The sequence below is a fragment of the Arvicanthis niloticus genome, chromosome 9 (genome assembly GCF_011762505.2).
Source record: "Arvicanthis niloticus isolate mArvNil1 chromosome 9, mArvNil1.pat.X, whole genome shotgun sequence".
Taxonomy (NCBI): domain Eukaryota; kingdom Metazoa; phylum Chordata; class Mammalia; order Rodentia; family Muridae; genus Arvicanthis; species Arvicanthis niloticus.
The window spans coordinates 30,375,121-30,395,198 of record NC_047666.1 but is presented as its reverse complement, the minus strand read 5'-3'; the positions used below and the strand labels follow the sequence as shown (position 1 = coordinate 30,395,198).

The 20,078-nt window shown below is 51.4% G+C and overlaps 1 protein-coding gene across 4 annotated transcripts in view; it reads right to left on the bottom strand.

Moving 5' to 3' along the window:
• Slc41a3 (solute carrier family 41 member 3) overlaps window positions 1-20,078 on the bottom strand; it is a 45,295-nt gene extending 25,217 nt beyond the window's left edge. Inside the window, exons 1-2 of one of the 4 annotated variants that reach the window (XM_076940104.1) lie at window positions 19,358-20,078; window positions 8,945-9,247 (exon numbers count right to left, since the gene is read on the bottom strand). In XM_076940104.1, the coding sequence (XP_076796219.1) occupies window positions 8,945-9,217 (273 nt within the window). In that variant the 5' untranslated portion in view covers window positions 9,218-9,247; window positions 19,358-20,078. Of the gene's footprint in view, window positions 1-778; window positions 1,361-1,450; window positions 1,891-8,944; window positions 9,248-16,118; window positions 16,266-19,357 lie in introns of those variants that run through there. The other 3 variants (XM_034512642.2, XM_076940106.1, XM_076940105.1) reach the window with 3 other exon arrangements.

The window sequence follows — 20,078 nt, the reverse complement described above, 5'->3', positions numbered from 1 at the left end:
TTATCTCACAAGCCAGGTTAGGGGACAGACCTGCAGAGAGGGCCAACCTGTAGAGCATGTCGAGAAGCTGGTCCTAAGGACCACACCAAGCCCCGCCAACTGTTCACCTCAGACCTCCAGCTTCCAGAACCGTGACAACTTCTGATGGGCACTCTGTCTAGTTTTCCTAAAGAAACACTTATGCTCAGTAACAGAGGCCGGAGGTGACAGACAGTGGAATTCACTCAACAGTAGTGTCCCCTAAACCAGACTCCGCAAATGCCCCACTAGATGGAGAGTAACACCTTATGGGGAGATCTGGGGACATACGGGACTCCCATTTCCTCCTTTCCTCTCTCTCAAGGAGCTATGTGGGGACTCTGGAGAGGTAGGTCTGTCATTCAGCTTTGCCTAGCACCCAGACCACAGAGATCAACAGGCTCCTTGCTGCTTACAACCTGTTCCTCACAACTCAGAGAGGCAGGTGCTCTCAATATTCCTGATTTACAAAAAGGGAAACTGAGGCAGAGAGGCATTAAAGACTCCTGTACTGAGTAGTAGCCTTACCTAATAAGCACACACTTGGTGGCAGACGATAGAGGTTGCTGTGGGCTCACAAGGGCTGCCTTTCAGGGCTATCAAGTGTCACCGCTGTGACTGTTAAGATGCTGGGAGCCCAAGGTATCTTCTCACTAGCACTGCCGGTTCTGGACCCCAGCTCGGACCTGACACCCACAGGGAAACCCCTGGTTCCTGCCCTCCGCCCTGTCTGTGCCCCTCCCTCGGACCCTGTACATACTTGGACATTGTTCATCACCAAGCCAGCCGTCATCATGCCCAGGCCGGACAACAGTATAGGTATGGCGACCTGGCAGGTGGTGGTGGGGACAGACTCAGGAAGGACCCCATGAGGGGAGCGGGTGAGCTCACAGCTGAAGCCTCGAAGCTTCTTGCCCTGAAAGCGGAACTCAAGGCTGAGCTGAGTGACGACCATGGTTGGGCCCCAGTAGAGTCTGTCCTCTCTCCTCCCTGCCCTCCAAGGCTCTCTTCTGCACAGGTGCACACAGACAGAAGCTTTCCAGGAAGCGCCACGTGGGTCTCTGAGAGTCCCTTGGATGAGGGCCAGAGCAAACAAGGCCAGACCCGCTCAGAACCTCATTCAGGAGGCTGCCGGTGTCCTCTGTCCCTTCCACTGGTCAGGTTCTCCTCAGAGTGCAGCTGTGGATCTGCCGGGACTTCCCTCTTCCAGCCTGCCAGAGAGGCTCGCTGTCCCTCAGCAGCGACCTTGACAGTGTCCAGTAGTCCAGCCCCCGCTAGCCAAGCTGGGCAGGGACACAACCCACATGGGCCTGACTCTGGTAAGTACCCACGCAGAAGTCAACACCACCCTCTGTGTCCTCTGCACACGTGCCATGGGCTGCTTCGCCCTGGCAGAGAAGGGCCTGGAGACCACAGCTCCAGGGATACTCACCCAGGCCCACGTATGGGGTTCTGTCCTGCAAGGTCAAGGACTCTGAGGGACTGCAAGATGAATGTGACACCTGTTGTCAGCTCTATGCCAGTGAGCGGGGGCTCACAGCCACAGTATAAAGCTGTGCTCACAGAACTGTGGCCCTGCCTTCCCTCAAAGGCCTGGAAGACTTTATCCAGCTTGCTTCTGCTCAGAAAGATTAGAACAGGCCCTGCTGATCCCACTAGAGGGAAGGGCCCAGCTGGGAAGTGGCACTGGAGTCGAGGGATGTTCAGAGTGCCCCTTTTTGTATGCCACAGGCCAGGAGGAACACTTCCAGGACTAAGGGCTGACAATACAAACTGAGGTCCCTACCAGCAAAGGTCCTGAGCTGAATGTCTGACTGACTTCTAACCCAGGGTCACCTCTGGGTCCTGGCCTCCCCTCTGTCCCATCCCTAACGCACCACCCTCTCGGACACCTTGCCTCCATCTCCTCTCACAGATCGTCCGTCTCATGCTCAAGTCCAAACTCCTTTATCTCCCCAGGCAGAACTTCCTCCCTAACTAACTGCCCCCCTCCAGCCTGCCCCGGAAACCCTCGACACTTCTTCACTTGCTCCCTTCTGTTCATTTGTCAGGAGGTTTAAGTTTGTCACAGAAGGCAGATGTGCAGGCTGTAAGCTTTGGTCCTGGTTCTGGTGGGCCATCCCTACCCTTCCTGACTGCTTTAGCCAGCAACTCATGGTGGAAAAGCGACCCCATGGAGTAGTTTCTGGGCTTCTCTGTCTCTTGGTACACTTATGTTTGAAAGCCAGGCGGTTTGACCACACGCGGAGGCTGTGTGCAGGTATGTGAGACACCTTGGGCCAGGATCTGCACATGGCCAAAGGTGCTGCCATTGGGATGCTTAAACTATCAGTGACCAGGGTGGGCTGGGACAGAGGCACTTCTGAGTTTGGGATGCTGAGCCGTACAGCAGCCTAGAGCTGGACCCCAGAATCTTGTCCATGCTCTAGATTTTCTTCATCCCAGATGCACCAGCCTCTCCACCAGCCTACAGCCTCTCCCCAGCCCCCAGCCTCTCTACCAGCCTCCAGCCTCTCCACCACCCCTCAGCCTCTATACCAGCCTCCAGCCTCTCCACCACCCCTCAGCCTCTCCACCAGCCTCCAGCCTCTCTACCAGCCTCCAGCCTCTCCACCAGCCCCCAGCCTCTCCACCAGCCTCCAGCCTCTCCACCAGCCTCCAGCCTCTCCCCAACTCCCCAGCCTCTCCACCACCCCCAGCCTCTCTACCAGCCTCCAGCCTCTCCACTACCCCTCAGCCTCTCCACCAGCCTCCAGACTCTCTACCAGCCTCCAGCCTCTCCACCAGCCCCCAGCCTCTCCACCAGCCTCCAGCCTCTCCACAGCCTCCAGCTTCTCCACAGCCTCCAGCCTCTCCACAGCCTCCAGCCTCTCCATCATCTCTAGCCTCTTCTGAGCTTTCAGACTGCCCCTCTCAGCCTCCTGTGTAGGAGCAAGAGCCCTAAACTCCCCATGTTTCATGGCAGCGTCTTCCATAGTGCCTCTGTCAAGCCTTGTATCCCAGTGAACATCTGCCAGAAAAGCATGCCGAGCCCAGACACCCTCACTGCAGTCCCACATCCAGTCTGCTGCCCTTAAAGTTTTCCCTGATCTGTCCCTCAGCTCCAGCATAGGAGACCATCTCAGTCACAACCCTGTGACTTCTCACACACATCCCCCCCCCCCAACACCTGCTCTCCCTATCAGCAACCCACATGGGCGTTCTAAGGAGGAACCCTCATGTCATAGGAATGGCAAACGAGCCTCACCTTCTGAAAGGACACCCATCCCCGAGCTGCCTCTGTCTGAGCACACAGCCATGTTGCCCTGCGTACCCTTAGAAGGAACTTCTCATGGACCCTCTATCACGCTACACTCCTCATGCCTTTGGCTGGCCTCAGTAGTGATTGTCCTTGTGGTCAGCTGAGGTGCTTCTTGATCTCCGAGCCAAAGCCCCACAGCTCCTTACCCAGAGTCTCTAAGTGCAAACAAGAACCATAGCATCTCTGTGGAAGTATGGACAGTGATACATAACCAGAAGGGCCTGCCTGTCCAGGCCGTCCCGCTGTGGTTTGGGAGCAAGGAAGTCTCTCTTGACCATGCTCTACAAAGCCCTTCACACCACTCACCGGACAAAACACCTCCCTGCGTTCACAGCTTATGATACGCTCTTTCTGCAAATGAAGAATTTAAGGCTCCAGGAGGGTCTGCCTTCAATCACAAAGTGTACTAACACACAAGGAAAACAATGACCTTCCCCCCCCCCACCATCCCTCCCCACTTCCTCTCTCCACCGAGAAGGTGTAGTTTAATGGAAGAGCACATGCCCAGTGTCCACCTAGGCAGCCCCCACTATGGTCTGTGATCTGTGGTTTGGCCTGAGTTAGTGTGGAACAGCAGAGAAGAGGCCTGCAGAAGCCACGGGCATCACAGCGCACTGGCTGGACTGAGACAATCTCTGCAGGTTGGCGCTGTGCTGGCTGAACACAGAGAGGAACCATCCCCAGGCGCAGACACACGTTCATTTTATGCTAGCATTGGCACCTTCCACAAGGTCACCCTAGCTTGGGATCATCCATCTAAACAGGACTCTGGTCACACACATTGGCTTCCCTGAAACATTCTTACCAGAACAGGAGAGTCTCCTGAGTAAGGTCATCAGCCTTGGAGAAACACACAGTAGAGAAGGGGGTGAGGGGAAAGTCAGGGAGGGATGGAGGAGAAGGGGGAGAGAAAGAGGGAGAGGGAAGGAGACAGAGGGGGAGAGGAGGGGAGGGAGAGGTGTTTAGGGAGTTACTAAAACCCAATGCTGAGGTGGTCAACTGCTGAGGTGGGGTTGACCTTTGACCTTTAGTGTGTGCTGACTATTGCACTGACTTGCTTTTAGGACCATTAAGCTTTCAGCAGAAATAAATAAAAGAACGTACTCCTGTAAGAAACGGTACTTTCCCCGGGAAAGCTGAGAACAACACACGTCAACAGGGCTTACTGGGTCACAACACAGAACATCTCAATGTGATTTTAAAAATAGTTCCAGCACAGTGGAAAATCTCATAGCCTGACTGGGCATCGTTCAGATCTGGGTCAAGCATCAAGTGGCTTCCTGGGTGACCTTGCACAGTCCTTCTGATCCCTGGGTCTCCAACCTCTCCTAGAGTCCTGGATGTGAGAGACTGGGGCCCATCAGCAGCTCTCAACCTTTCTGTACCACAACTCTACCACCCACCCCGGGAGGTAGAGCGTCTGCATGTGTGAAGTCGGGATCTGTCCCTAACAGGAAAGCACAGGTCTTTGGCACTACATCGCCAATCCTAGCTTCCAAGACTGACACCACAGCCCAACCGTGAATTGTCCCAGGAGCAGTTTCCAGATGCTGTGCTCTCAGCTACCTTGCACCTGGGCATGCAAACATCCCCACTGCTCAGGCCTCAGACATCCCCCACTTTCCAATTTCCTTTGTGTTTTGGTCTGAGCCAGCAGAACCCAGGGGAAAAGGTGAAGGCTCACAGCAGCTTCTCAAGTGCTCTTGAGATTCAGGCCTCCTCACCAGCATCTCTGCCAGGAGGCCTTGGGCAACTTTCCTTTCTCCCGGGCTGTACTGGCACAGCTTAGCTGTTTTCTGTCTGGCCTTGTTGCTGTCTGGCACAGACGAATGCATCTATTGACTCTCCCCACTCAATCATGAGGACGACCTGTTTGTCTCCATTGTTCACCAGGACCCTGTGCATGGTGTCTGGTTCTGTGCACACACGGTACATGTTACCAGAATGAACAAATGAATGAATGAACAAATGAATGAACAGAATGGCAGAAACAGGGAAAAGTAACCTGGTCAGGGGACCCTGGGGTGTAAGTGAGCAGGAAACACCTGCCTCACGTGCTCATGGCCTTAGTGCCAGCCTCAGCACCACCAGAGAGAAAGGAAGCCCTGACCACAGGCAGTGGACATATGATGACATTGCACTGTCTCCAGCACCTACTCAAGCTGGCAGGGCTCTGAGCAGCCTAACCAGGAGTCCCCTGTGGCTCTCCTGTCTTGTAAGCAAGGTCTCCAGCCAAATGCCTTCCTTAGCAAGTAGCCCAGTGAGGTAGTTTGAATAGGTTTGGCCCCCATTGTTGCAGCAAGAGAACCCCTAAGATACCCAGGAACACCCCTTCCTCAGTCAGGTTCCCAGAGAAATGTCCTCCATAGTCAGGGGTCCAAGCCTGGAGCCTGCCTGTCCCTGAATGATGGATAGTCTGCTAGCCTAAGGGACTTTCTAAGAAAGCTCTTCTGCCTTCCTGCAGGACACCTGTCCAGTTCTTACATCGTACACACGCTAACAACAGCTGAAGATGGCTGAGCCCACTGTAGTCACTGGAGCGGAGCCTGCTCCCCACAAAGCCCACCCTTGCTACTCTCTTCATGTAGAGAGGCTCCCTCCTTTCATCCTAAAGCTGTTCTCTGCCACAGTGAGAATTATCCTGCCTGCGTCTGCTCAGGGTTGGGAACCAAGATCCAGAAGGTACTCACAAATGGCTCAAATTAAGTTTTTCACTACACCTAGACTTAACCAATTTGGCTGAATTGGCTGGCAGCAAGCCCTGGGGATTGATCCTCTGGACTCTTACTTCCCAGCAGCTTTGTTTGTGTTTTGTTTGAGTCAAGGTTTCTCAGTGTAACAGTCCTGGCTGACCTAGAACTTGTTCTGTAGACCAGACTGGCCTCTAACTCATAGAGATTCACCTGCCTCTGCCTCCTAAGTGCTAGGATTAAAGGAATACACTAGCATTGTCTGGACTTTGCCACCAGATTTTTATGTGGTGTTGGAGATGCAAAGTTAAGTTTCCATGCTTGAATGGTAAGTATTTTACCAATGCTTACCCCTCCCAAACACTCCCCCTTCCCCATTTCCCTAACCCTAGAGTCTAGCTAATTTATAAGGGGAAAGGGGTTAATTTCAGTTTGGGGTGCTGGAATTCTGGGAGCACAGTGCCATGCAGTCGGCTTCTAGAGGTCCACAGGCTGCACTGTGTCTTAATGGGAAGGCAAAGACAGGAGGCAGGTGCACACGGATGTTGGAAATCAACAAGACAGGAAGCATGAGAAAGCCTAGGAAGCCAAACTCACTTTGTAACAATAATCTGGTCTCTGCATAACTGACCCACTCTGAGAGCACCACAGGAATGCCTTTGTGATCCAAAGTGCCTCTCAAAAGCCCCACCACCTCTCAACAGAGTTACATTAGGGGCTAAGCCGCAATGAGCGCAATGAGCGCTGTGGTGGGGGCAAACCACATTCAAAGGCAGTGTGTAAGCAGAGACATAAACCAGTAAGGAGGTGTGTGTAAGCAAACCATACCATGAGGCACACGTCTGTAGCCTTAGACCAAGCCCCCATTGCTCCTGCTGCCCTCAGTGATGTTTTTATACAACTCTTCCTGCTGCACTGAGGGCGGATCCTAGTGACCCGGCTTGCCACCAACAGCAGCAAACCCTCTGTGGTCAGGTGACCCAGATGCTACCACAACCATGGGCTTCTTTGGCAGACTGCACATAAATGAATCAGGTGCCCCGGGACAACAGGGACAGTAGTGACGAGCAGGGCCGGGGCCAAGCAGCCACTCAGGCAGTGAGAAGGAAACCGCCATAGCCTCAGGAGAGACAGGCCCTGGACCACAGAGGCTGTGCGCTGTTGAAGAAGTACAGCATTGTAATCTGCTGAATTTCAGGCAGTGATAGAAATTAACACACAAAATGCAGTTTCCATCCCACAGGTGTGTATGTGTGTGTGTGTAACTGTGTGTGCAGTTGCTTGGGGGCCAGAGGAGGATGTGTGTGTGTGTGTGTGTGTATGTGTGTGTGTGTGTGTGTGTGTGTGTATGTGTGTGTGTGTAACTGTGTGTACAGTTGCTTGGTGGCCAGAGGAAGATGTATGTGTGTGTGTGTGTGTGTGTGTGTGTGTGTGTGTGTGCAGTTGCTTGGTGGCCAGAGGAAGATGTATGTGTGTGTGTGTGTGTGTGTAGCTGTGTGTGCAGTTGCTTGGGGGACAGAGGAGGGTGTGTGTGTGTGTAACTGTGTGTGCAGTTGCTTGGGGGACAGAGGAGGGTGTGTGTGTGTGTGTGTAACTGTGTGTGCAGTTGCTTGGGGGACAGAGGAGGGTGTGTGTGTGTGTGTGTAACTGTGTGTGCAGTTGCTTGGGGGACAGAGGAGGGTGTGTGTGTGTGTGTGTAGCTGTGTGTGCAGTTGCTTGGGGGACAGAGGAGGGTGTGTGTGTGTGTGTGTGTGTGTGTGTGTGTGTAACTGTGTGTGCAGCTGCTTGGTGGCCAGAGGAGGGTGTGTGTGTGTAGCTGTGTGTGCAGTTGCTTGGGGGACAGAGGAGGGTGTGTGTGTGTGTGTGTGACTGTGTGTGCAGTTGCTTGGGGGACAGAGGAGGGTGTGTGTGTATGTGTGTGTGTGTGTATGTGTGTGTGTGTGTGTGCAGCTGCTTGGTGGCCAGAGGAGGGTGTGGCTGTTCTCCTCTATCACTCTTAGTCTTACTCCTTTGAGACAGAGTCCGTTACTGAATCTGCAAGTTTACCATTGTGGCTATGCCAGCCGACCAGTGATCTCCCAGGATCTGTCGCCACTCCCCAGTTCTAGGGTTATCTGTATTATAAGTGTCTTCTGCAGGTCTCTACTCTCACACGTGGTGCTGCCTCCCCACACCCTGGCAGATTGTTAAACACGAGAAAGGCTGGCAATGATCTGCCCACAGGCATTGGGAGATGGGCATCTCCTACAATTTGCCCTGGAAGGAGATTTGATGACAGCCATCCAAGCCACATGCAGGTCTTTGGGCCTGACAGTCCTACTTGCAGTGACACACAGACTGCCTCATGTGTGGGACACAGCTAAGGGTCACTCGTGGCAGCATTTGGTAGCGACATTACGTTAAGCTGTCACTATGGGCAACTGTGTCCCTACCGGTGCGTGCGTTTGTGTAAGTCTTGGCCTTCCACACCTCAGGGTGTGACTATTTCTGGAGGCAGGGCCTTTAACAGTGAAAGGGGGGTCATTAGCACAGACCTAATATTACATGACTACTACCCATGAGAAGACAAAAAGACACCGAGGGAGATAGAAGAGAAGCCTCAGAGTGAAACCACCTTGCAACACCTTGACACTGGCCTTCCAGTCTCTGCAATGGAAACAAACTAGCTTTCCACTCCTTACTCCCTCATAGAACAAATGAGGCAGGAAGTGGTCCAGTGAATCTGGGTGTATCTGCAAGGCATGGGCCCAGCTACTATCTTACTGTGCTTAATTTGGGCCCAGCTACTATCTTACTGTGCTTAATTTGGGTTAAGCTGAAAGAACCTCATCCAATACATGGAAAAGACGGTGTGTGTAAGAGGATTCCCAACCCTCCAGCTGGTCTCAGCTGCCCACTCCTCAGGCTCCCCTGCCCCAGGGAAGCTGTCTCTTACCTGGAAATAGTTCAGAAGCAAGCCAGCCCAGGACAGCCCCAGGCCTGCAAGCAGGAAGGGTAGTACCACCTGAAAGCCAATGATGCGGGCAGTCTCCCTGCAGGGCTGGACCTCCAGTGATTTGGCATCCATGCGTTGGCTCTCGGAGACCTCTGGATGTCCATCTTCAGAAGCCTCTGGGAGACTTCCTGCATCATGGCTGGGCCGTGGCCCCAGCTCCTTCAGCCTGCCACAGCCTTCCAGCCTCCTCTGTCGGGCCTCCGTCCCTTCCATCAGCACACGGCTGAGCCCAGCAGCCCTGACCTGAGAGACACAAAGTGACAGGGCTGAAGGGCAGAACTCCTGTCTCCCCAGGACCTCTATCCATCCACCTGGCAGCCACCATTCAGGGCTGGCTGTTACAGGCTATTTGAACCCTTAGCACACAGCTTTAATCCCTCTGGCTAGAATACAGACTCACCCTTAGTACACCTCTTTAATCCCAAACAATGAAGGTAAAGTTCTCCATATTTGAAAGAGATGTCTAATTGAGTGGGAGAAAAAAACCAACAAATCAGAGAAAGATTTGACAGACTAGGACAAAGTTTTACAGAGACAGATTGAAGAGAGAACAAGTTAGACACAGGTAAAGACAGAATGAGCAGAGAATGAGAAGACAGCAGATTAGAAAAGATAGCTAGAGTTAGTTTGAGGCAAAGCAGAGCAATTCAGAGGCCAAGAGAAAAGTCAGCATGGAGAGCAGTTTGAACCAGAAGAGCTGGGATGAACGAGCCAGCTAGAGATCAGAAAGAACTAGAAACGGTGAGCTTACTGAGCAGCAAGTCTCAGAGGCTGAAAACATTCAAGGCCTAGACTAGATTATAGGGAGGGTGGAAGCTTCCAGGACTAGGCCTAGGTAAGCCGGCAGAGGCAGTAAGCCTCCCAGACAACAATTACAACAGAATAAAAGTTACAGCTTTACAGCTTCCAACACCCCAATTCTCTGCCACTGAATGTCATGTGCACAGGCCTGAGGATAAAACACACCCATGGAATGATCTCTAAACACGCATTGGAGGTAAGAAAGTGAGGCTCCCTGTCAACCAAGCAATCAAAGACCTGACCTGGCACTGAGGAGGAACAGAACTCTCATCTAGCACCTACTGGCTTGTATCCTCAACACCAACATCCAACGTGAATGAACGAATGACCAGCAAGACACAGTCAGAACCACCTTTGTCAGAACTCTAGGAACTAAGCCAAGGCTTGTAGCAACCCAAGGACTATCAGGAACATTGTGACCTTCACCATATTAGTAACATTCCAACTCAGTCTCACTGCCTGTAGCCTGGAAGATGAGTGGCTGGGAGGGCTGACTCTGTCTGCCAGTGTGATTAGATTAAGAAGTGCCCAGGGCATTGCTGAGGCATGCCTTGCAGAGATGCTTAAGCCTGTCACTGGACTGCGGTCTAAGGGTGGATATAAAGAGAGAAAGGTGCTTCCTGGACTGCCCAGATGCAAGTGGGTTCCTGCCTGTGTGTCTGTGTGCCTTCTGCCTCAATAGCCTGTACTCTCTCCAACCTGAGCAAAAATAAATATCCCTTATGGGATTCTAGCAGGTATTTGTTTATAACAATGAGAAAAGGAACTAAAACCTCAGTTCTCCTTGGGGAGAACTGACAACCAGAGCTCCAAAAGAGCCCTGGTCCTTACACCCATATGAGGTTCTGGGGACACTCTTCAGATTGTCTGGAGACCTCTAGTACTGAAAACCTCTGAAACAATAACAGGCTGATTAAAAGGTTCAAAAGGAACTCCATGGGGGCGGGAGACATTCCAAGGTCATCTTGGAATGCAGTAAGGCTCATGTCCAGTGTTGGACACAAGTTGAGGAAACAGCTGACAGGCACAGGGTAAAGGCAGGGGTGGGTGTGTAATAAGGGCTCTAAGGTGGGAGGGGCGGAGGGGTGCCCGGATTATCCATCAGTGGGGGCTGTGGACTGGGTGGTGAGACATAATGAGTCACTTGGCAACAGTGACACACAGCACAGAATGGTGTTCTACGACTTTAGAAATCACCAGGCAGCAAGTAGCCACAGCACGTCCTCCTAATCGGAGACTCTCAGTCCCAGAAATGGCTCACTCTTGAGAGAGTCCAGTCTTCAGCCACAAATGAGACATAAAAACAAATTCACCTCAACAAACATGAGACACAGAAATAAGAAAGTGCGTCTCCAACAGAACAAAGCAGCTAGCAGGATGTGTTGGAAAGGAGGACCAGACACTGGCCTGGAGGAAACCTCAAGGTGGGTCTGGTTAGGTAACATTTAAATAAGTCAAGGAACCCCTTAGCCCAAACTGACAAAGTTGTTATCGAGCGTGCACACCCTGAAGACACTGCCTCAGGCACAGAACACAAGTCAAGGCCACAGAGTATGGTCTGTATGCTTCTGAAGGCTGGAAAGACAGACACCACTAGAGAGGTCCCACAAGGGCCTCACAGGCACCAGAGGTGCGGGAGGAGGGAGGCAGGGATGAGGGCCAACCAGTGACCCCAGCAGGCCCTCCTGGGCTGAGATTTGCCCAGTACCCCAGAACACTGAGAAATGATGAATTGCTATTATAGAATGTGTTGGCCACTACAAAATAATGGCCAATCTCACTCTGTGATTCCAAAATAGCCCATCCAATCTTCCCTAGGGGACAGGGCTGAGAGAAGACTGCCCGTGTGGGACAAAACATGTTCTCTGCCACATGCTTAGAGGACAGCCTGGTTCACAGCATCAAAGGGCTAAAAAACAAACTCTGTGAACAAAACAAAACAACTCAAAGTACTCCAAAGAACAGGCCTTCTCTCAAGATTCTGGGAGGGACGGTGACTCCCATAAGTTGGAACAACAGGGAAAACGTTTTGAGATAATCAGATGACTACAGGACTATGGGAAAGCAAGGTGCTCTCAGAACACGAGTGGATAGCTAAAGTGAAGGACCAGTTGGCCTCAAAGTAGATGCGTAGGCAAGGATGACCTGGAACTTCTGATCCTCCTGCCTCCTCTTCTTGTGGAGTGCTGAGGTTACAGGTGTGCACTGCATGCTCCTGTGGCATGGGGGTCTGAATCCATGCCCAGCAAGCACTTTACTGACTGAGCCACATCTGAGGAGGATATGTAAGCACATCCTGTAAGTAAGCAGGAGCCAATGGACCAGTCCAAATATGCTGGACAATTAAGAACTAGGCAGGAAAGCTGAGCCAGCCTAGTGCCGCAGAACCTCCAGGCAGAAGGCAGCATTCATACTTTTAAGCATGTGTGGTTGAGATAAGCAACTAAGAAGGCCCCTATTTTCTAAGAACTCGGCAACTAGAGGAGTGGAGCCACACAGCTGGTGCTGGGTACACAGGAAACACACCAGCCCTGCCTGCAGTCAGCACCTGTAACTCTGGTCACTCAGAAGGCTATGTGGGGTGACCAATCCAGCCCAGGAGTTCAAGGTCAGCCCAGGCAACACAGTAAGCAAAGCCAAGTAAGCCCACCATCACTCCTGGCTGACCACTAATTGCACTGAGATTAAGGTTAGTCATGAATGAGCTTCCAGATATACAAAGAAACCAGGTCATGATAGAGATCAGGGCTTTCCAGCCAGGCTGATCCAGGGAAGTCTCTCACTGGACTGCATGGCCTGGGTCCCTGTTCCTAGCCCATAGTAAGCCATGTGTGAAAAAATTTCTACTCCTACTGCCCAGAGAGAATGCAATTTTGTCCTGCTTGAATTTGGTGAGGTTTCTAAAACTCTAGAAACACACACACACACACACACACACACACACACACACACACACACACACAGAGTAGTGAAATTAAGGAAAATGGGAAGGATTCCTCTGTCCTCCCTAGGTATGTGTGGTGGTGCTGAGGAGGTCCAGGATCTTTGTAGGTGTCAGAACCTCCAGTGTTCAAGTTCCTTATATAACATGTCACCTGCATAAGGCCTAGGCAGACCTAGTTGCAATACAGCCCAATATAGACCTGTGTTATTGAAATGGCCATGGGTTATTCAGCTAATATGATAAGCACAAGGGTCTGTGGCTATTCAACAGACACAGCTGGTTCCACTGAATATTTTCAAGTCCAAGATCAGTTGACTTTACAGATGAGGAACCCACAGATATGGAGAGTAACTGGATAGACACCCCTACCATGATGCTTGCTTAAATGTCTCCAGGAGAATAATGCACCATTCTTCGTAAAAACCCAAATGTTTGAAGAATTTGGGCGATGTGCATGTCTCATTAGCTGTGCAAATCAATGGGGTGCAACCACCAAGAACAGCAGGGTATCACACCCAGTCAACACACCCAGTAGTAATCTGAAGGAGCCTCCCTCTATGGGCAGACACCTCAGGTCTCAGGGACAGGAGCTCCCTCTGCTGGCAGGGTAGAGCCTGGACATGGTGAACAGCCAGAGAGAAGAGTCAGAAGGACCAAACAAACAAGAAAAATATCAAAATAAAAAATTACAAAAGAAAGCCTTTTGATCCAAAAATCACAGATTCAGACTCAGACCCCTAGAGAGTAGAGAAAAGAAAGAGAAAGAATAAGAGATCAATCCAAGAGTATCAAAGTTTAAACATACTACAGGGCAAAATTCTGAACGAAATTTACAAGATACTAACTTTAGAACCAGCGAGATGGCTGAGCAGGTGAAGGTGCCTGCCACCAAGCCTGACAAGTCCCTGGGACCTACTTGGTGGAAGGAGAGAACTGACTGACTTTAAGTTGTCCTCTAACTTCCACAAGTACACTGTCTCACACACACACACACACACACACACACACACACACATGCACGCACACACGCACACACGCACGCACACGCATACACACATGGATAAATAAGTATGAATTTAAAACTCTTAAAAGTCTAGAAGAAAATATTTGGTTGGGTGTGAAAGATGAAAGGCTGGGTTGTTATGGAGGTCCCCTGGGGAAAGTAAGGCAGCCAACAGCAACCTTGATGAAGTGCTTTGTTTCTCCACTAGAGGGCCCCAAGGCCCATGCAAACAAAAGGCTGAACACCTGCCAACCGGTAGTGACCACTTGACCTCACAATCCTCACTGCACATACACCCTGACCAGGGTGTACAATGGGGATCAAGTCAGTCCCCTGACCTGGCTCAGCCTAGCAGTCAGCATCCAACAGACATCGCACCAGTCAGGGAAACCCGGACCCATCAGCAGGGAACTCCATCCTATGAAGGTGACTGAAGAGTCACTGGGAATGTTCCAGTGTCTAATGAGAATAACATCCTGTTTAAACAGGTGAACAACCAGGCCCTGTGGACAAGATAGAGATGGCACCGAGGAGGAGTGGGCAGTGGTTCTGGGAAAACTTCCGTTTTTAGCCCAAGGTATGCTGGAGGCTTAGTGGAGATGGGTACTAACTGTACTGTGGAATCCTGGGATGGGTCCAGGGGTTGGCCCAGCTAAGCCCTAAGTACACCAGGTAGTGTTTGGTCACCTTGAGGAAGTGGGTGCTATACACCAGCCTCAAGCTCAGTGTCAAGAGAGGAGTCCAGGACGCATCAGTACTGGATAATAGTGATTAAAGACCCTCCTGTGGGTAAGTTGGCTTTGAAAGGGGATGGGACAGGGCTGGCTGACAGAGAATGACATACTCTATGAAGCCTCCTAAGCTAGTAACAGGGGTGGTGTGTCATTCAGACACTGAACACTACCATTCAGAAGCATCATACTGCCCGGAGAGATTGGCCTTAAATACAGGCCTGTGAGCACCTGCTCAGCATTCAGGCACTAAACATCCCTCTGGACGGCCTGCTTCTGGCACAGCACACAAACTGATGCTCACTTGATGGGACAGGGAGGTTCTAACCACGAGGCAGGTGGGCTGAGTTTCTGGGATGGATGGGTTGCCTCTCAGGTGCCCACTACATAGCAATAAGGAAAGCATGTCTGCACTGTATCTCCTTGACTTCATAGAACATCCCAGTGGGAATGTCCGGGGACCCAAACTCAGGGTTCGGATCCCAGTTTCCCCTCTTCGCAGCTGCGTGGCCTTGGGAGAGCGAGTAAATGTGAGCCACCTCGGTGTTTGAATGGAAACCCTGTATCCTAACGGACCCTCAGAGGTTTGGGTTACCAGCAGCCATTTTTGGTCCAGAAATATTAAGAGAACATTTCCAGAAATAAAGAATTTGTAGATTTTTAAACTTTGTTCAGTTCTGAGCAGCACGGTGAGCCGATTCAGTTAACACCACACTGTCCCTCCTAGAACATGCAGCATTCCTTGGACTAGTAATCTACGCTGCAGACGCTGCCCATTGGCTAGTCACCCTCTCAACAGTTCTTAGGGCGGCAGTGCCGTTGGCCAAGCAACCCTTATTCTACTTAATAATGGCACAAGTGTAGTGATGGTGACAATCGTATCACAGTATATATCATTTTACCTGCTCTGCCTTACGGGTATTCATCTAGTGTCTAGTTCACAAGCTATGCTCTACCATAGGTATGTATATTAGGAAAACAATCTATACGTCTGGATTTCATCCCGGGATTCAGACACTCTTTGGGAACATGTTTGTACCTCCCTCCAATAAGGGGAGATTATTGTAACCTCCTATAATGTATTTTCCTTACAGGGCATTTGGCCTGTCTCCAGGACCCTCTGTACACTCGTGGTTCTTAAACTACTGTAGTACCAGCATGAGGCCCGCCAGCGTCAGGAAGCAGAGCAGTACCATCTAGATATCTGGGTCAGGCTGGAAAGGTTGCGTCTCTAAGTAACGAAGAAGCAGTTTGAAAACCTGGGTTTTTAAAGCTTTATAGAAAGGGTCTGGTGGACTGAGGTATCTTCTCAAGTCTGAAAGACCTCTGGCTTGACAACCCGGAGCACAGGACAGCTCGCTGAGCCTGCTGTAGGGGTGGGCAGGGATGCTCTCGGGTTGCTGAAGGAGTTAACCATGACCCCTAGAGTCAGGCACCCTGGGGTTCATCACGGGCAGAGGGAGGGGGATGAGCGGGACCGGTCCCTGCAGACCTTTGGAGCGAGGATGCCACAAACTGACCCGCTCCAGTGTGCCTAAGCCAGACCCTGCGCCCCACGCCCCTTCCCGAGGCCCATAGGCGCTCCGCTTTCCTTTGGCTTCCCCGGCTCCCAGTCCAGCTCCTGCCCGCGCTTACCGGTCCTCTCCCGGCCGGCAGCGGAAAGCGAGGCGGCCAGGCGCGCGCTGGACACTGTGGAGGCCTGCGGCGGGAGGAAGCGGGAAGGGCAGCAGGCGGGCCAGCCCCACCCAGCCTAGGCGTCCGGACAGAGGGGCGGGGCCACAGAAGGGGAGGGGTTGCCGGGAAGGTCTTGTGGGCGGGGCCAAGTCACAGAGGTGGAGCTTGAAAAACCCAGTTTTTAAAAGCCTTCTAGTAAGGGTCTGGCTAACCAAGGTATCCATTTAACCCCCAAAGATACCCAGCTTGGCAACCCTGGAGGTTTCCAGTGAGCACAGGACGGCTTGCTGAGCCAGCACAGAGATGCTCCCTGGTTGCTGAAGGACCCAATGACACGACTCAGAGGCGGGGCCGCTTGGGAGGTAGGGCCAAGGGAGAATAAGTTGTACCTGGGAGGACTATGAGTAGGGCGGGGCCACGGGTGGGGGCGGGGCTGGGCGACGGAGTAGCCTCCAGTAGCACACTCCAAGGACCAGCTTCCCTCAGGGTCCACCTTTGCCTGTTTTGTTTTCAATCTGACCTTTCTAGAAGGTTCACCTTTAAACGTATGTGTATGTGTCATGAAAGTTCTGTCCTTCAACATGTGTGATGCTCTCACACTTATCAAGACTGGTAATTCTCAGTCCTCTGCAGGAGTCGCTGGTTGACCTGGAAATTACTTCTGACCCTGTAGAAGGTAGAAGGGCTGATGGAGGAAAAGGGGTGGGGGTTCTTTTGCAACCTTCACCTGCGGGGGGGTAGCTGTGGGTTGCCCAGGCTGATACAGCCCTGGAAGACGGCAGTGGTGAGCATCAGTGGACACCACCTCCTACAATCGATCCTGTGCCCCCACTTACTGCTCTTGGCTGGTTCAAGAATCCTGAGCCCTGGCTGGATTCTCAGTTGTCAACTGCACCTGCAGAAACCTGCTGTGCAAGACCTGCAAGAAGGTAGTTTTGTAGAGTAAATACAACAGACACCAAAAAAGTATGCCAAGGCAAGGGCGGGGGAGATGCAAGACAGCCCAGTTCCCGGATTCTGTCCTCACAAATAAAAAACAAAACAAAAGCAGATGACAGTGTTTCACATGTTAGGAGAGAGTACAGACTGGATTGGTTACATTGTCAACCCAGCTTATGTAAGAGGTAGCAACGAACAAGTAAGGTCACAGGGTGCAATCACAATGGGACTGGAAGAGAGACCCTGGTAACTCATTCTCCCCGTGTGTACACAGGTAAGACATGCACAGTAGGAGGCATTACCAGGAATAGCCATCCCTGAACCCTGGACTCCGTGTTGACATGCTTTCTTTTATTGTAACAAACTCAACTTATACAAAGAAAAAGTTTATTTTGGCTCATACGTTTGAAGGTTTTTATAAAGGTTTCACGAGTTTGATCCCCAGACTGAGGCACTGTTGAGAGGTAGCAGGACCTTAGGGAGGTCTGACTAGCATGGAGAAAGCAAGTAACTGGTGTCACAGTCTTGAAGGGAACACTGGACCTCAGCTCCTGCTCCCTGAGGCAGGACTCCATCACAAACCCATTGATTAAAGGCTGACCCAGAAAGCCCTGTGAGAGTGAAGAGGAGAGGCAGAAAAAAGAAAACAGGAAGTTCACTACAAACATGCCAACACGTGAATTCTGGGAGACTCAGAAATATATCACGGGGAAGAGCAGAGAGCAGGACAAAGTCCAGCACCCACTAGTCCTCACATAAGGCTGGTGCTCCTTGGGGACACCACCCTCCATAGTCCCTGAGGACAGACATAGCCAGAGGCAGGCAGGAGCAGAGCAGGGTGGCAGCAGGGGCTCTGAGGGTTTGGGGACACCAGCAAATAAGTAAGCAGATTTGATGATGAAGGAGAACTCAGTCTTCAGGACTCTGTTCAGGGTCCTCTGCCTGCCACTCATCCGCACGCAGCCTGGGCCGTGCAGAGCTGGTGCCCTTTCATGGGTGAGGGAACCAAGAGGCTAGAGGTGCCCACTTGCCCAAGGCCACAGATGCTGCCTCGGCAGAGCAGGGATTTAAAATATGGCCTGTTTCTAAAGCAATGGCTTTCTGTGAATTTGTCCTAAGCAAGTGAATTGGTGAAGGAATGGATGAAGGATGGTTGGGTGGATGGACTGATTAGTGAGGTGGCTACTCTTGATTGTTCAGATCCTGTTATGTGATGGCTCAGGGCTGAGATGTGGCTTAGTGACAGAGTGCTTGTGCAGGATGCTCAGGGTCCTATACACAGACAGACACACAAAGACACAGGCACACAGACACACATACAAAAACAGACAGACAGACACACATAGACAGAGAGAGAGAGGAGGGTGGAGGGAATATCCTATATATTATCTATTTTTTATATTAAGATAAGGTCTCACTGTATAGTGATGGTTGGTCTGGAATTTGCTGTGTCAACCAGTCTTGCCTCAAACCCACAAAACCTGCATTTGACTCCTTCCTGAGTGTGGGAATTACAGCTCTGTAACACCACACCTATCATCTTTTAAATATTACACTTAAAATATCAAGTTCACATACAAAACGAAGAAAATTACCCAATGCCAACATCTCCTTTCTAATTAATTAGACGATGCTTCAAGTGGACCCAGGGTAGCCTGTCACTGCTCCCCTCCTGATACCCAAGAGCTAGTTAAGGACACCCTCTTAGGCTGTCCGTCTAGGGCACAATGGCATCCCTGGCTTTCATTGTACACGTAGGGAAGTCCATCTTTACTCCTGTCCTGTCAGGTCAATTGGCTTCCCAGTGATCTCTGCAGATAGTAGTCTCATGAGAGACCCTGACTGGTACCTTGCTAGGCCAGCTTTAAAGTAGTTTCCCACAGCCTACCCCACCCTAGTCCTTCCTGGCAGCCGTTCATGTAGCCAAGTGCTATCAGGAAGACAAGGCTGTCATTGGGAACCCACTAGTAATTTGCAAAACCATAAGTGTGAGCAAAATTTTAACATGGCAATGGTACTCGCACTTGGACTTTATGGCACCCACTGACACTGTGGTTGCCCATACCACCGTGAGAAGCTAGACTAGGTTGGACAGGCACTGCAGTTGCTGTTTTCAGATAGAAATTAAGTCTTGCCCACCAGAGAGTGTCAGGCAGTGCCAGATTCAGAAGGCTAGTTATGCTCCTGACCCACTAGCAAGGCTCTCCCTACAGGTCCTGGGCTAACCCTGGACTGACTAACTTCCAGGGACAATGACTTACAGCACTTGTCAGTGTGGACTCTGCAGTCTCTGCTGCTCTGTCTGGAGGAGGAAGGTGGGAGTCAGGAGTAGCTGATCAGCTTGTGAGGCCACAGTGGGGACAGCTTGCATGTAAGTACTGCAGCCGTCTGGAGACCTGACTTGCTGCAATCCTCAGGGACAGCACCCAGGGAGCCGGGGTGGGGGTTGGGGGGAACCCTCCTCTCAGGCCTGACCTGATGCCTTGAGGAAACTGACCTGATGCTAAAGATAGGTTTAGCTGACTGCACATGAAAGGGAGCTGGCAAGGGGAGGGTATCCCAGGGTAGCTGGGAGAGCCAGAGCAAAGGGTCTCCTCACAGGACCCAAATCTTTCTACTCAGGATCGTCCAAAGGGCCTGAATTATCTCATTTGGAGGGCAGCAGCTATGAAAAGAAGAAATGTCAGAACAGGAGGACAAACCTTGTGGCATACTTTAAATGTTCCACAGAGCACATGCAATAATACAAATACAATGTGCTAGAATAATAGCTGTGTGTGTGTGTGTGTGTGTGTGTGCGCGCGCGCGCGTGTGTGTGTACACGGGTGCAGAGGCTAGAATTCAGAGCCCCACACACCTAGATGACTGAACTACCCCCACCCTTAGATGGCTGTGGGGCACGTGGTAAGGGGTGCAGACTGTGGGATGTTTCTATTTCCATCCCAGATGAATGTGAATTCTGGGCTCACAGACTCAGCTTGC